Source organism: Oryzias melastigma, linkage group LG1 (genome assembly GCF_002922805.2).
Source record: "Oryzias melastigma strain HK-1 linkage group LG1, ASM292280v2, whole genome shotgun sequence".
NCBI lineage: Eukaryota > Metazoa > Chordata > Actinopteri > Beloniformes > Adrianichthyidae > Oryzias > Oryzias melastigma.
This window is the reverse complement of record NC_050512.1, coordinates 20,238,912-20,256,710: the sequence shown is the minus strand read 5'-3', so window position 1 is coordinate 20,256,710 and position 17,799 is coordinate 20,238,912. Positions and strand designations below refer to the sequence as shown.

The 17,799-nt window shown below is 38.6% G+C and overlaps 1 protein-coding gene across 2 annotated transcripts in view; it reads left to right on the top strand.

Annotated features, from left to right (window-relative positions):
• klhl5 (kelch-like family member 5) overlaps nucleotides 1-17,799 on the top strand; it is a 47,907-nt gene that overhangs the window by 8,366 nt on the left and 21,742 nt on the right. The window contains exon 2 of one of the 2 annotated variants that reach the window (XM_024289873.2): nucleotides 9,808-9,871. In XM_024289873.2, coding sequence (XP_024145641.1) covers nucleotides 9,849-9,871 — 23 coding nt within the window. In that variant the 5' untranslated portion in view covers nucleotides 9,808-9,848. Of the gene's footprint in view, nucleotides 1-9,807; nucleotides 9,872-13,403; nucleotides 14,913-17,799 lie in introns of those variants that run through there. The other variant, XM_024289872.2, reaches the window with a different exon arrangement.

Genomic DNA, 17,799 nt, shown 5'->3' with positions numbered 1-17,799 from the left:
GTAACTGAAATCTGAAGTCTTAAAAAAAATATTGACAAGTTCTTTTAGTAAATTAAATATTTAAGTTGTGTTTAATTTTGGACATGCCATATGTTCAATTAGAATATTATTGTTAAATTGGACTTTTAATAAAATATTAATATGATCCGTGCTTGGTTTAATTTTTTTTTTTTTTTTGGTTTTTATTGAGTTTTTTTTAGAAAAATGCGTCTAAAAAGTCTAACAATATTTTAACGTCGTCGTTCTGACGATATTCTACGCACAGAATTTATCTCCATCTCAATGTACAAAGCCTTTTTGAGAATAAAAACAAGTATTGTTACAGTGGTGTAGCATCAAAGTCAGGGTCCAACTGACCAGCAGATTCATTCAAGGGAGACTGCCATAAATTTAAATCCGGAATAGCTGACCTCTTTACCTGGACGCAGAAACTTATGCATAACACTTTGCAGTCAGTCCATGAAAATCCTGAACTGAGAGAAATTAGCATTGAGATCATGACTTTTGAGATAGATACCCCTCAGTTTTTTTTTCTGTCAAGTGCAGAAGAGTAAATGTGTTTTCTCTGTGATTCATCCTGCTGCGGGCTCAGACGGTTTTGCAGTTGGTGTTGCAGCATGCATTGATACGCTTGTCATGTTGCACTTTCTATGGCATCATTCTAAACGGTCAAAAAGTCAATCTGCGCTCAGACTTGCAAATTGATACCTAATTCCCTAAAAGCCACTGAACCACTGAAAACCTGAGCTGCATTTCTTTTGGGTTAAAAGAAGCGGACAAACTGAGAAAGCTGCTAAAATATATAAATTATATGTAACAACACAGCCTCATCCAACTTAAGTTAGAAAAAACATCATTGTTTGGTATTTAATGAGCATCTTGTGATTAAAACAATTTCTGCAGATTCTATAACTTTTAAAAAAAAACAATACTAGCAGTTAAGTGGTTTTAATTAAGCTAATAAATCCAAGAAAGAATTAACAAAAGAGAAAAGAAAATAACAGAACAAACAAAATACATACATGTTTGCCTGTACATTTAAATGGTTGGGGAAAGATAAAAAAAGAATAATCTACCTTAATTTCTCGATAGATGTTAGAATAGTGAAACATAGATATAAAAGTAAACATATTTTAAAACTGGAAAATTTTCGTCTTTCAAATATGTCAACAGCAGAATTACAAACAACAATCACTTTTGAAGAAAGTGATCAATCAAACTCTACTTGATTTTAGTTAATAATTACAATATCTAATGAATCAAATTTGACATAAGTGTGTCTTTGTTTTTGTGTTTGTTTTCTATTTTCTAATTAATGCATCTCATTATTTCTGTAATGAGTTTAAAAAATGTGTGTGTTTTTTCCTGTATTTTTCACGATCTATACTTGAAATAAATAAATCAAAAGCAGACAGCAACGTTTTTTCAGCACAGAGCAACCATGCAATTGAAAATGATTAATTTGCAGAAAAAATAATACATTTATCTTAATGTTTTACACAAATGTTAACTGAGAATGTATTAAAAAAAACATTCTGAGGCGTAACTTTTCTTAATTTGTTACCGAATGACTTTATAGCATCACACAACTACCTTATGATATCATAGTGGCCACATTTTCTCAAATTTTAAAGCAATTATTTATAGAACTTACTAATGTGTGGTGGTAAATTCTATTGCACAAATGCCTTTAAGCAGGATTCTAACACAATTTGCGAGATTACCAAAAGTACCCTTTTTTTAAGAAATGAATCTGTTCAACAAAAACTATGAGGAACTGAATCATATAGGTCAAGCAGAAGGGGTGGAGCTTCAGGGGGAGGGAGGGGCGCAATATTAGAATCGGTACAGACAAAGATTAAGAAATTATCAATAAAAGCTTCATTAAGAATTAATAGTTGCACCTCAAAATAACTTCTGTTTTATTATTTGTAACAATAATAAAAAAGTAGTTTGATCCTTTCATTTGAAATTGCCTTCCACTTTGCAGTTCTTATTTCCAAAGTACCCCATATAAAACATTCTAGCTCCACTATTTAAAAGCAGTTTATGCATTAACACAATGTTTCTGTCTATCAAGTTGCTTTATATCCATGAATTCTCCTTTGCAAAGAGTGTCTGCCTGGTGGTTAAATAGGTTGTGGATGTGTAAATACATGAATTCTGTAACGAAGCAGCAAAACCTTCTTGTAAATGAAGAGTGCAGCTTCATAGAGGTAATTTCATTAGGCGTCCAGATGGCTCGGATTTTATGGTAGATTTTAAATGCATTTTGCCCACATTGATTGGAGTCTGAGAAATGGAAATAAATGGCAAGTTGAGAAAACAGTTTTCCATGTCTCTCCCTTTTAAACTGCAGCATTTATTTATTTATTTATTTTTAGCAAGATGGAATTTGGCGCAAATTAAAAACAAGGTTATTTCAGGGTGCCATGCAGAGAGAGTTAACAGGCTAAAAAAATCATATCAGCTTAGTTTGTTATAATCCGATCAAATCCAGTTTAATCCAATACAGGCCAAAATGCCAAAGCCTGGTTGAAAAAACAACTTATTTCAGCAAAAAAAAGTACTCTTTCCATTAAGAAACATTATCATCATTTTTTTAACCAATTTTCTTTGTTGCATTTTTCAATGGAGCCATACTAGGTCTGTGTATACAAGAACTAACATTAAATATACTGTATTTCTGCTTGCATAAAACTTACCCAAAAATTACAAAGACCGATTTTTTAAGTGTAACCTGAAACCAGAAACTGGTGGTGCACTTTTTTCTTTAGCTGAAATGCTAAAACTTTTAAACTGAGAATATTTTCATATTTAGTTGAATTAAATTTACTATCACCACACTCTTTTAGAGGCTTGGTATTCCTGAAAGCGTTTGGGTTGGAAAAAAAATTCAATGTTGGTCTACCTCAAGGTTATTTCTCCTCGTCTCATCCATCTTGTCTCTTCGTGTTTATTTATTTTTAGGGAAAAAGGCCAGAGACAGTTTTCTAATCCATCCTTATTAAAAATGTACAAAGAAAAAAATAGACTCAGAATTGATGAGTTGTGCACAGGCTGATGAAGTACCTTTAGATGGTAACTTTTCAGGTTTGACTGTTTTAACCAGGTCAATATTCAAACTCAGAGGTTATACAATGTTTTACAACTCTATAGCCACTCTCATTAAAATTCATGGAGTTTGAGCTCGGTTTCTGCGCTTCGGTTTCTTGTTCCTCCATCTTTGGAGGTGATCTCACAAGTTGGTGGATCGATGAATTGCTGGGAGGTGAGGTGACCTTCCTCAGTCTAAGCAATAGTGGGAAATTTCTTCAGAACCAAGAACGTATTGTTCTGCTGAAGGTGTGAAAGCAGCGATGTTCAATCAGGTTGTTTTCTGTATTAGTCTTCATTACAGAAGAAGGTTCTTGTAAAACTGTAGTTTCGATGGGATAAAGGCTGATTTTTTTTTTTTCACTTTTTTGAGATATTTCAGTTGTTTTTTTTTTCCTTTAAGGATGTCTTAGTGTCAAACGATGCCTTTTAATTTGGCACATTGTCAGAAGGCGTTTTACTTTGCAGGGAATTCCCTTTAGATGCCCCAGTCTCTGCTGTTGGGAAGTTTTGATTGAGAGCTTGTATGATGTAGAAAAAGAGAAAACAACAAACCAAGCAAAAACTAAACAAGTTTGTTGTTTTGCTATTAAGTTAGTTCATAATATTATTTAATAATCCATGTATTTGGTTGAAAATTACAATTTAAAAAAAGTTTTGGTCTTTAAAACATTAACTTTTATTTCAGGACATTTTTTTTTTTCAGTTTTTTGTGGTTTGTATTAGACTGCCAAAAATGACGAATCGGACAGTAGATTCAAATAGTGACTATCTTACTTTCACTGTTGAAGTTCTATCTGAACTAGCAAGTTCTTTTTACCTATAGTCATCTTCCCTAAAACAGGGGTTAAGGTGGCAAAGTACAGGACATAGAAGTAAATCAAATATTAGTAATGAATTCTCATGCGCAAGAGGAAAAAAACTCATGCATAGTGCACCATTTGAGCAAAGCTGGTGTATCTCCTGTGCTGAATCAAACCACATGACTTTAAGTGTGTATTCAGATCGGACACATTTGGTTTCTTAGAGTGAACGAGAGTTTAAATCTGAACAAATTTTCCTTTTGAATGCACCCTTTGACCCATCTTTCCAGGGGGTCTCAGTTTGTTTTCCAATCGGATTGAGCTCCAGTCTACTCTCAGTTTCCTCAGTCTGAAAAGGCTCCAGGCTCGGAATGGAACAACTTAACCAAAACGGCCACCATTTCCGGGCATTACAGGATGTAGAGTAGAAAACCCCTTATAAAGTGATACACATTGTAAAAAGAGTAGAGATTCTAGCATCCGCACAGAGGCCAGTCCAGTCTGTTATGAGGCAACAACCAACCAGGTAAAAACAGCAGTTATAAAATCAAAATTATAAAAATGACCAAAGCCAAACAAGGCAGGGTGAAGCCAGGCAAGGCAACACAGGCAAAGCAGGCAAAACAGCAAGGTCTCACGGTCCGACCCTGTGGAGGACAGGCAAGGAGATCAGATGAAAAAGATTCTGGAATAGTTTAAAGTTGTCATGTGGATGAGTAACTTCAAAAACAGCAGCACAAAAAGCTATTTGACTAGTAAAGCATTAACTGATAATAAAACAGTCAAACAGGATGCAAAGAAACATAAAACCTAACGACTACAACAGTTCAGAGGGAAGTAAAAAAGCACGGTCAGAAGAGGCTCTGTGCATCTCTCCAGCTGCTTGTTATAAGATCTTACTGCATCAAACTATTCAGACAAACTTTGGTTTAACCTGAAACTTTTGAAAAAAAGCTGTGAACATATGCTTCTTCTGTACATATCAAACGCATAAAAAGGCTAACATCCTTCTTGCCCTAATGGAAGCTACCTTAACAAAACGTTAATGCACAGTACAATGTCCGCGAACTACTAAATTTAGCCAGAACTCTCATACATATTTTATTTTGTCCAGAGAATCTTGTCATGAAGAAACTAAAACTTTAATTATTTGAAGGTTTTTTTGTGACATCTCCTTTTTTTGGCAGTTTTTTTGACAGCACATGTCCATTTATCAGCCCTAAACAGTTCATTACTGGATAACTGTGCCATCCGTTCTGGCATGGCAGCCTCTTTTCTGTGGGAGTGGTGTGTTCTGATTGGCTCATGGCTCCAGGGCAGAGTAAATTATTAAGGCCTGCTCTTTATTTGGCCGTAAATGCTCTCTCCAGCTCCCTCTCCATCTCTCGGTCCCTCGAGTTTTCCTCTTCCTCCCCTTCTCTCTCAGCACTCATTTAGAACGAAAGCAAACAGGAAAAGAAAGCTCAGCAGCACGTAGGGGAAAAGCAGCAGATTGGAAAATAACACAAAGAAATGAGGTTTGAAGAGACGGGCTGGAATGACGAATAAATGGCTGCGGGAAAATTGGAAGAGAAACTGAGGAGATTTGGGCAGGAGGAAAAGAGGCAGAAGAGGAGGAGGGTTGAAATGAAACGCGCACACACAAGCACTTTGCGAGCCTCTACACCTGCTACCTGTCCACCACTGAGTGAATCAGCACAAACATGCACCCTAGATACTAAAAGAAGCGTGAATCTGTGTAGAAGAAAGCACTGTAAGTACAGAAACATTCAAATCCAGGAGTGGAAAGACGTGGAGGTACCAGCGGGGACAGGAAACTAAAAGGAAACAGTTGTTTTCCTTTCTATCAATAATTCCGGTTGTGTATCATCTGCCGCCGTGTGCAGCTGCACATACTATTCCCCAGAGCTTTAAGGTGTCAATCAAACTCTTGGTCTGCTGTGATCCAAATAGTTGTTGAGTTCTTGCCCTAAAATGTTGAGTCTGAGTGAGTTCACTCCTCCATGCGCTACAATTCTTTCCTATTTCTGCTGCAATTTAAATCCAGTGGTTTAGCAAAACTCTAAAGAGACTTTCAATTCTTATTTTCTCCCATTCATGTGACCGCAACTGCATTATTGAATATTATTACAGTTTGCATCAAATTTGATGTGAGATGAAAGCTGCTTCATGCAATAATGGCGTGAATGCGCTTCGGGAATTTAACCGTAACAGTTTTGGTTTGAAACCGCTGTCATGAGGACTTGCTCCTTAGACACAAGACAGATGAGTAAAATATAATTTAAAAAGAGAGCAAATATCGAATCATAATGTAAAAATCAATGCTAATCTTGCTTCTAATTCTTTTTAAGTCTGACTGCGGAGCATCTCCAACAGCCTGGCAGCATGTTATTCATCAGGAAGGGACATGACTGATTGAGTCTGGATGTGATCTTGTCATTTTAGTTTATTTATCCAGCACCTTTACAAAAGCTGCCTAATGTTTTTCACTTACTTACTGCTAAATTAGTCTCTTTAAAAACTAGCATGAAGAGTCTCATTCATTTTGTATGCCAAGACCTACACTAACTGTAGTTTAACCCTCGTGCTCTCTTATGGGGTCCAGATGACCCCACCCTTACATTGAGGTGTTAGCCCTTCCATGACAAAGGTGGACCAAACTTCATGTCTGTCATTGGACACTAGTAGAGATTGACAACCATTGAAAAAAAGTTCTGTCTTGTGGGGTCCAGATGATCCCACTTTTAATGTAAACAAGCCTAGGAGAGCGGAAGGGTTAAATGGTCGCAGACAAGGACCAAGTTGAGCGTCAAAAACAATCATTTTGCATCAGCCTTTTCAGATAAAAATTGGATCACTTGTCACAACCACAATGAATAGTTTCCTTCATTACAGTTTTCTGTCAGTATTTGTCAGTAATGGTGGTTGCTGAGGAATTAAAAGCAAGAGACAGTCTTTTGAATAACTAAATTCAAGCAATTTCAACCATGGTAAAAAAAAACCAAAAAAACTATAAGATAAATAAAACAGAGAACCAAACAATAGGCAGAACAAAACAGATTTAAATAGACTTGGGAACAATTAACTGAAACTGTATGAATGATTAAAAGTAAAACTGAAACTAGTACACAACTTGAACACAACAAAACATGCCCAAAACCAAAAAATTAAGCTGAAAAAAAAAAAAATCCCATCTTTATGCTGTTCTCATCATTTGACTGTGTTGCAGAGGTATAGCAGTAAACCTCTGATCTGAAGAACGCAAGTTTGATTCCCGCCTTCATGTGCTAAGTATCCTTGGGTAAGATATTGGTCCTCGTGGTTACCGGCGCCAGTGTTATTAGGCAGTGGAGCATCAGTGTGTGAATGGATAGGACTGTGACTCTAGGACACTCGGATGAAGGTAGTAAAGGGCTTTTGTGAGGTTACACCCACTGACCTTTGTGTGTTCATTGATGAGGAAGAAAGTGAGCAAAAACTCACTTGAAATGTAGTTATTTTCATAAAAAGTTGGATCAGACTCGTACAGAGCATTCTAGATCTCCTCCATGAGAGACAAAGCCCTTAAAATGGAGAAACAAGGTACACAAGATTCAACTCCCACTGCTGTTATCTGAAAATCAGAAGCTCTGTTCAAGAAGGACTCAGAATCTGGTAGGATGCATTTCATAAGTGTTAATTAAGAGGTTTGTTGGGGTTTTCTTAATCACAGTTTCAATGTGCTGACGGAATCGCTTCCACTCATAGCTGGTGTGAAAAGGCTGTTTCAAATGGTAGCTTATGTTGACACAGTTTATACTAATCTCTCATTTACCCTGGTTTAAACCAGAGCTGTGTCTTCTCTGCATGTTTATGGAAGGAACTTAGGTGGTTTTCTTCAATAGGTGGATTGTGACTCCTAATTGTCCCTTTGGAATGACTGTCAGTATAATTGTGTTATAGACTGGTGAACTGTCTAGGGTGTAAGGTTCCTATGACCCTGCACAGGACAAAGCAGCAATAAAAGCTGGATGAATATATATTTTTGTCATTTAAACCATACATGATCTAGTCGTCTACAAAATGATTCATTAGAATGGAGTGGATCAGGGTGCTTGTGACCTGACAAGCATGTTTTCTATGGGACAAATACAACTTTTTTCTAGACAGCCTTTTTCGTGTTCTCCTGATTCACAATAATTTGAAAAAATAAATACTCAGAAATGCTTAATTTAGGCTTAATTTTTTTAATATATGCCCTCTACCGTGAGAAAAAAGGAAGTTTGACAGAATAGGTATGGAATAAATGTAAAGAATGTTATTCTATTATAACATAAAATACATTTTTACTACAGGTGTTAGAAAATATTGATTTAGTGAAATATTGCAGTACTTTGCTTGGGGTTACTTGTATCAATTTAAAATATTTCACATTTTTGTCACGTGATGAGGAAAGACATTATTGGGCAGACCTGTCATCTGCGTTTTGTTTGGTTCTGTTTGGTTCTGAGAGGGTGTACAGTCCGTGTCTTTGATGAACTTTAATAAGTCATACTGCAGAGGCAATATTTAATTAGTTATTTAAAAGCATGAACATTTAGTTCAAGCCTACTTTTGTTTTCTACTTAAATATTTCCTAAATTGCCTAAATAAAAGCCCCATGAATTTGATTGGGTAAAAGCCACTTGTTTATGAGATACTCTTGCAGTGCTTGATTTTCTGATCATTAAATAACACGAGTTTTACAATTTTACTTTTGTGAAAAGCTCATTAACATTCAAATAATTCTTGAGTCACAATAAAAAAAGGGGGGAAATATTGTTTGGTTCTGTCTTGGGATGTATTAGGATATTCCCTAATTTTTACAGTTATCTTGTATTAATAACTTAGGGTCCTAAAGTCGGTTTATAGTTAGATTGGTATGGCCATTTGGAGAAAATTTTGATCGTTTTTTTGCTTTACAAGTTTAATTTTGTTGCTGTAATTGCAACAATGTTGCATAATACAGTGAATCCATCTTTTGCCTTGCTTTGAATGTGGTAGATTTTTTGATGGACTCAGTTGCCATTGTTAATATTGTGATGGAGGCAGAGCACAGCAGGTTCACATCAAACCCCCGTCAGAAGTCAGCCTAACAGGAATACAAACAAAGTCCAAACGCTGTGCTACGTCTGGAAGATTTTGATCTGACTAAATGAAAGCCAAAGCCCTCCGCGATTTAACAAGACTGCCTCTAACATCATCTTCGTCCACCTTCTCGTGCTCTGAGCGCTCTTTACACAGGCGCTCCTCTCAGCAAATGTGGTTACATTTTACAGTTTTCATATTCCCCTTTCAGCTCTCTTCCATCCTCCCAGGCAATTAGGATGAACTAGAGCTGGCAAGCCAGACCAAAGCCATTACGATGTGTTCGTGAGCGCTTGCCTGTACATGTGTGTATACCCAGGTGATGTACTTTAAGGCAAAAGTGAAGAATCTATTTTCTCTTTGCACAGAAAAAGGCATGGATCAAAGTAATTGGACAGTTTGGCTCACGCTTAGGCACTCTGGAGCCTATATGTGCATTTTGCTATACATGTTTGGTCTGTTGACATGACTCCCTTCTGCCAATAACAAGACATACAATCTGTTTTTATACACTCTCTGTTGTTCTTGAATGTTCCATATTCTAATCTGCAATCATCTACTTATATCAGATGCACACATGAGGCGCACCAAATTAATACTTGCTGTTTTAATCTACTGAAGAGAAGGACAGAAGAGAAAAAAGGCTAATGGAGGACAGACATGAATGTTGCAGAAATTGAAGGGTGAGCAATAGAAATTAGAAGGAGGGTTAACGACATGTGCAAGCTGCTCTACTCAAAAGTGGACTAATGTAATAATAAATCCCACTTATGAACTTTGCTTTGTGTTCTTCTCATTCCAGAAAAATGCAGAAGATATGAAGTGAAGGAAAAGACAGCCAAAATGAAGGATCTGAAGCAAAAAAGGTTGAGTGAAGCTAAAACACTATTTTAAATGCAGACACACAACATTAATACTTCTTATTTTAGTCTATGAATAATTATAAAGGGGATTTATTCAAGCTCTCCTTGATATTTATCTCCTTGTTTCTCTTTACTTAGTCGACTAAAGTCCATACCTTTCAATTCATGCAAACTCCTTTCAAACAGTGAAAAAAGTGTATCCATTATGACAGAATATTTTCTATTTTTCCTCCAAAGGAATAGAGAAACACATTTATGCATGTATCATACACTCATCCTTCATATGCGGTATGAACCTATAGGTCTAGATGTAATGAATCGCATGACTACACTGCGCTTGCTCTGGATTTCAGGGATCAACTCCCTCGCAGCTCCAGCCTACATGATGCTTTTACAGAAAAATTTGTGTTTTTGAGTGTGTGCTTTGCAGGGGGCTGTGATCTGAGTGAAAGCAATGTTTATATGTGAATGTAATCTAACGCTTCTGTGCACGTGAGAGGTCATTACATATGACCTATTTGACTATACAGGATAATATCTCCTTGGCACACACATGTGATGTCCACAGGTCCATTCCTGAGGGAGTGAACACCACTATTACACACAGACCCACACATGCTCATTCCCTGGTGTGTTGCAACATAATAGCATGGAAAGGCAGTGGGGAAATGGGGAGCAAAATGCATAGAGTAGGTGGTAAGGAAGCGAGGTAAAGGTAATGTAAGCTGTAAAGAAAGAAGACAAAACAGAAGGATAAATGTCAGGCATGAGAGATGCACTCAACATCACAAGCAGACCACACGGATAGTATTTTCCCTTCCAACTCCACAAAATGTTTTTTACAACAACTTCCCCCAGAAGATTCCTTCCTGCTTTTATTTTACTCCATGTTTCTATTTATGAGTTTAAGGTTTTATAGCTGAATGCTTAGAGTTCACGGTGTGCAGAAGGGGGGATTGCATGCTGTCGTGTTGCTGCTGACAGTGTTTTTACTGCATGCTTTTTCCAAGTGTAAAAGGCTGATTAGAATGCATGCAGAATGACTGAAAAGGAACACTGTGGTGCTCTCCTGCAACTGTTTTGGCGGGGCTCTAAAGCCATAAACAGTTGCACCAGAGACCTCTGAGTGATGGTATTGGACTACCACAACCAAGAGACCAATAACATTTGAAGCTCAGACGGCTCATGCCAAGTGACCAATGAACAGGGCTGAATTGCCCATCATTTCTCAGCTTGATGCATCCACTGAGCCTCATTCCCAGACTCCCCCAGTAACAGGACTGCATTTGTATCTTGAGTGTTGCAGAAATGTTTTTTTCTTTTTCTTTTTTTTGGGGGGGAACAACATGCAGGCTCTTTCACAAGAGAAACGAAACAGTTCAATATAAAAAACATAGCATTGCAATTAAAATCTATCATCATTTCTCAGAAATCGTAACTAAATCAGTGTTGGTACAAAATTTAAATTCAACTAACAATAATGAGAGAAACTTGAATGAGCAACAAGTTAACTACAAAAACTGTTTGCCTTAGTTGCACAATAGGTCTGATAATTAAAAAAAAGAAGCAAATTTCAATCCATTTTCCTATAGATTTCATCCCACTAAGCCACCCATGTGTGTAGATTGTTGCGCTTTCTGCCAAATCATGTAAACCTAATGAGCCCAACTCTATAGCAATTGTGTAAAATAGAATCCAAAAAGTGCAAATGATCATAAGCACAATAAGCAAAGTGTTTAACATATCAGACGGGATGCAGGAAAAATTCCAGACATCTAGGAAAACATAACAAATCTTAAAATTTAAACAAATTTCCACTAATAATGCTATAAAAACTATCACCAATCATCAACTATAACTATCACCAATACAGGACTGGCTGAAGAGATATTACTTATTTTGCAGGATGGTTTAGCCTACATGGTGGGATTTTTTGTAACTGCGTCACAAAATGAGGCTTTTCAAACTCCAGGTTTTGAATAAATAAAATGTCATAAATACAGTTTTAATCTTCTATTCATTCATATATATTCCCCATTATGAGAAAAAATGCTACAAGTAGATGTTAAAAACACCAAAAGCACAATTTCCATTGGAGTGGGTCTTTAAAAACACAGCTCTGTTTGAGGAAAATCTTTATGTTTTTTTAGCCACAGTGTGTTTGTGTGTGTGCTCGGGTCCCTGGGTGTCTGCTGTGCATGTATTGATTTCTTCATATTGAGCAGACAAAACAGCAGGGTGATCCGAATCAGTACTTTCTGTAACAAAGGAACAAACCTTTTTTATTTTAGTGAAAAACAAGTGATGAAAGGTGAATCATCTTTATTTAGCAGCTTCTTTTCTTTTTGAAATAAACTGAGTCTGCAGCTTTACTGTCAGGCTCCAGTGCTGATTTATGAGTAACACATCTCCCATTTGTGTAATTCACAGACTGACCTCAACTGTTTGACTTATTGATTGTTGCTAGAGTGGGGCTCTTAAAGCACTCGTCTTGTCCTGATGCTGGGACTCGGTCCAGAATACAGCGTGTTCGGAGTCCTTGGTGCTGCCGCGTCCTGCGGTTGTCCAGGGGTCACTGCAGATGGTGAGGAGGGTTGGCTGGTCTGTGGTGTCCCCCAGGTGTCTGTGTGTAATGACTCCCACAGAACCTACTCCTCACCGACCATTACTTTCTATGAATAGCTGCAGCCTTGCAGATGGGGATAAAGACGTGAAATGGGAAAGGAAGGCGGAAATATTGATGCCAATAATGGTAAAGGGGAATGGTTTGTTGAGAAACGAGGGGAGCAGAGAAAGATGACTCAAATGCTGTGTGTCCAGGAATGAAAGGGAAATTTCATTTTCAAGGACAGTTGGGTCCTTATATGGAGATAATTCAAAGTGATGCAGGCTGCTCTCTGTTCTCAACTGCTCAGAGAACTGTCTGGTCCCTCATTTCATTTCTCCAGACCATTGAATAAGAGGAAAGAATACATTCACCTGCTGAGAGGAGTAAAGGAAAGCAGCAATTGCGTTGATAAAAATGGGTCTTCTGTGGTTGTCTTTAGGAATGTACAATGATTGTTGCAGCTGAACATCTTTGTACATGCACAGAAGCATCAAAAGTAGCATTTAGCCCTTTCTAAATTAAGAGTTACCAATGAAAATCTGATTAATTGAACATAAATTGCTTTAATGTGTAACAGATATTTTTGGTGTGAAAAAGGCAGAAACACGTGTTACTGGGGAAAAATAAAACATAAAATCCAGTTTATTTCATAAAACGATAAAAGTAACGACCTTATTTTGATTTGAAATTGATTTATTTCAACTAATCAAATCAAAAAAGCACAAAGGTAGATAAAAACAAGATAAATGGATATTTCAAACCTAAAATAATAACAAAAATTTGATTGGATAATACAAAAGTTAAAAGTAAAAAACATACTGTATATAGACGGTTTATAATTGCAATACATGATACATTGAATCCATGAAATGTAAAGTTTGCCCAGAACTGTTTAAAGTCTCACTACAAACATCTTGTAATGTATTTTAAAAGCGTCCCCAGTGGTCTTTTAATTATGATTATAGTTTTAGTAAAATCAAAACTTGTGTCGTTATCTAGGACATAGTTTTTGCAGAGCAGCAGTAGAAATTTCCCTGAGTTGTGTGCAGGATTGTTGGTGTTAAGTAAGCCTACCACGCTTCCCAACATCCCTCTGTTTACATGCTCTCCCACTAGCATACAGCCCCTTCACACCTCCAACTTAACATTGCTAATGCAACAAAAATGGCGAACAATAATAAAGCAATCCAGCTTTACAGTTATAAGCCAGACACCAGCTGAGACGAGGAAAACGAAGGATCTATTTGTCTGCAAGTGGATTCATCAGAATAAAGCAGAGCTTGCGATTTTAAGCTTGTATATGTTTTCCACTGTGGGAAAAATGCCACAAGAACATGTCAAAAACTCCAAAAAAAAAAAAAAAAAAAAACTCACTGGATTGGGTCTAGATGATTTAATCTTTAACTAACATTGACTCAAAATTTGAGTTGGATGGGGCAAAGCTTTTTGCAGGTACCCCCTTAGCTCCGGCCATGTGTGAATCTAAATGGAATCGATTTAGTTGAGTGTTAAAGTAGAGCTGAGTTTGGGGCTGCTGGGTTGAGGATGACGGGGTTTTACTCTGCACTAATGGTTGTATCTGAGGGACATAGTCTGGTAGAAAACTGCCACTCTATCTTTCCCGGGTCTGGTTGGAGTTGAAAGTTCTTTTAAACTCTTAATCAGACCTCCTTCTCCCTCCCTCTCTCCGTTCTGCTCCGCTCTCGGTCCATATACTCCGCGTTGTTCCGCTCTCTCCCTCCACTCGCGGTTACCGGGAGAGACGCGTGTGCAGCCACATCGGTGAAAAAACGGCACGGGATCTCTCCCCGCCATTTCCTCGTGTAATAGCCCTGGAATGTCGTGTAGTGGATCGGGCTCTTCCTCGCGGAAGGAGTTCGATGTGAAGCAGATCCTTAGGATCCGATGGAGGTGGTTCGGTCACCCCGCGGTTCCTCCGCCTCTTTCCCCGCCGCTGGGAGATTACCTCGCCAGGAGGAGGACAGGCGGCAGCTCCGGGGAAGGACCGTCCGTTAGCGGCTGTAGCAACTCCAATTCCGCCGGTCCGAACCACAGCTCGGGGAGCCACAGCGGACTGGTGGCCAGCGGCAGCGCGGGCTCGAACCTGTGCAGCGGCAGCAGCAGAAAGTTTGCTGAATCGGCGGGGAGTCGGAGCGGTCCGGGGGGAGCGACGTTCGGAGCCACGGGGAACTCCTGCACGCGCTCCTTCAGCCAGCCGGAGTGCAGGAGCTCGTGGGTGTCCCCTCCGCTCCACCGTCGCCCTCGCCCGGTGACAAACATGGAGCCCCCCGTCGAGGCCCCGATGCCCCACTTAGTAGCCGAGCCGTCGGCTCATGTCGGGGCTGAGCCGGAGCCGGAGGAGGCAGCCTCGGCGGCGGCGGCGGTGGGCGCGGAGGAGAACAACAACCACCCGGAAACAGACACCAGCTCGTGCAGGTATGATGGAGATGTCAGCCTGGTTAAAGTGTCAATTTATAGTCAAAGCTCCAAAAACACTTTATTCTTTGTTTTTCTAAAGTCACAAGACAGAAACATCTGGAGAAGTTTCGACATGAATTCTCCTCAATTTGTATTTAAAATAAATGTGTGGAAACAACACACTTAAATAAAAAGTGGAAACTAAAGAAAATAGTCCTCTACTGATTTGGAGGATGCTAAAAAAACCTAAAACAATTTGTTAAAACTCTACAAAAATAGAGAAAGTAAATCAAAATGCGTTTTTGTGGGACATAACAACACAAAAATCTTAATAAAGAAATGCAAAAACACTGGAAAATATTATTGTTGACTGACTGCAAGTGTAATTCTTACCTGACACTGTTTATACCTATACATAGCCTATAAATGTATGGTGTGGTTTCCAGCTTTTGTGTTAAAGAATATTTAATTTACCCTAAACAGTCAATTTAACACTAAAACAAAGTAATTACAGCTTTAAATCATTCCCCCTTCACGTTTCTATGCATATTTTGCTGTAAATGTCAGGAATAAATCAGATTTTTGAAGACATCCTTTTGAGAAAATATTCATATTTATGGCTGTTTTCAGACTGGACACGTTTCGTTTGCTTTAGGTGAACCAGAATTCATTCTCCCCATGATCCAGAACACCCAAGTGAACCCTTGTTCAGGACCAGGAACCGCTCTCTCACTCGTCTTTCGAGGTGGTCTCGGTTTATTTCCAATTGGACAGAGTGCCGGTTTCCTCTAAGCTTCCACAGTCTTAATAAGTTTCGTGCTCAGAGTGGAACAACTTAACTCATTGAAATGTGGTTGGTTAAATGCAGGCTCATTAAAACAACTTTTAAGGTGATACATATTTGTCTTCTCACACTGTTTTCCCAACAATCTATATGTCGTAAACACTTATCAGCGTCCTTTTATAGCGGACAATTCGTTAGCAATCACCTTGCAACATACCAATTTTAGCAAGTAAAAAGTTCTATTTCTGACATTGATACAGACATTCAAAATTGGTCAGCGAATACAAAGTTTGAATAAACGAACTATCCTGGCAAGGATTACAAAGCTTAGGATTTCCATTATTTTTTCTCTCGTTGCATTTGCCCCGCCTTCGTTATTCCGAGATCTTTAGTGACGTGGTTTTAATTTCAAGCTTTACTGAAATGTCCGATAGACGACAGTCTGAAGACAGACTAAATACAAGGTTCAGGACTCAATCTGGACCAAATTAAGAAGACTTGGTCTGGACCAGTAGACTTTTCTACTCTGAATACACCCTCTGCTTTCCAGTAGTTTTCCTGAGACCCATTAAAAAATATGATTAATTGGACAGACACACACACAAAATGACAATTTCATAAAGTTCTCTATGGTAATACGTGTTTCTTGTGTAAATGTCTAATAGGTCTTTATTTCAAGACTTTCCCTTATTGCCGCTGCTAATATCCTTTCTATGGGGGTTAAGAGGGTAACAATAGATGATTTTGGTTTATTGTTATGCCAAGCTTCAAGTCATATCTTCATTAATCATTAAGGGTGTTTGGCAGAGCAAATTACGTTCCACTCATGCATAATAGGAAAAGAAAAATAAAGGAGTTTCCAGACATCTGGATTCCTAATGCCTGGCACATCTTGTGGTTGCCATACCAACGCAGAGATTAGTTTACATGTGTAGGTTTGAGCCGGTTTGGATTCTTTATGTGGATGCATGCGACTCATCCTCTTCTTTAGAGGGTCCCTACGTACTCCAAGAACCAGGGTGCCACGTTTCTGAAGGGGATCGTGGGAAGGGATGCATATGGAATCTCAAAATGTCTTGAGTCTCTGCTGGGCTCAGCTCCGCTCAAGTCCTCCCTTCCCTTTTTTCTTTAATGCTACACCAAGCCGTGCCCCGTTTAATCCTGCTGTGCTTCATTTCATTATCCTCCTCTGCCTCCTTCTGTCTCCTGTTCATCCACGCCCAGCCTTGCACCATGCATTTGGCCTCTCTATTTCCTCCTGTCAATAGGGAGGGATGCATGCGTGTGTGTGGGTGGGTGAGAAAGAGTGAAGCAGGGAGGGAGAATGACAGTTGGTGGACTGTCCTAGCTTGATGCAGGGATTTAAAGAAAAAAAATCTGTCTGCATGGTGAGAACCTCCTTCTCTCCACTCGTCCTCTCCACCTCTCTCTGTTCTACGTTGAGTGCCCACCAGGCTTCGATCAGGGAAACTGGAAGGCAGTGTTCCCCCCACTTCAAAGTCATCTCCTCTGGCAGTATTTAGCCACACCATTCATCTATATACACACATGCTCACAAACGCATGCACACACACACCCCTGCACACTCGAGGACGGGAAAGCAGGCCAAAAAAGCTTCCTTTGAGGGTTTGATCTGGATGGGGAAAAGAGGAAATTGAGGCAGAAGAGGATGACATGATGAGGTGGAATGAAGGGAGTGAATGATGAGATTAGCTGGAGATGTAAAAGTGGAGACAGAAGACTCCAGTTACAAACATATCAGATTCATAACGCACATGCAAGCTGAAAGACTAAAGTGAGTGCACGCCATGTGCACCAGATTGATTTCAACAGTTTTTTTGGCTCTTCTCAGAGATACAAGCATCCCTAATACATGACAAGAGTGTTTTTTTTATCAAAAAGATGCTTTTTCGAAGAAACATTCAATATTTACTTGTGTTGTCCAGTAGTTTCCATCAGCCCCTTGAAAACACATTAGTCTTTGGCCCTCCAACGACAAAACTATTCCCACTGCTAAAATAAAAAATTGTAGGTCTTTCAGCCAAACATGGAAGGACCTCCACAAGAGTATTTTGAGTAAAAGTTCTGTTGATGTGTTGATGATTGTTTTCAGTCTGATTA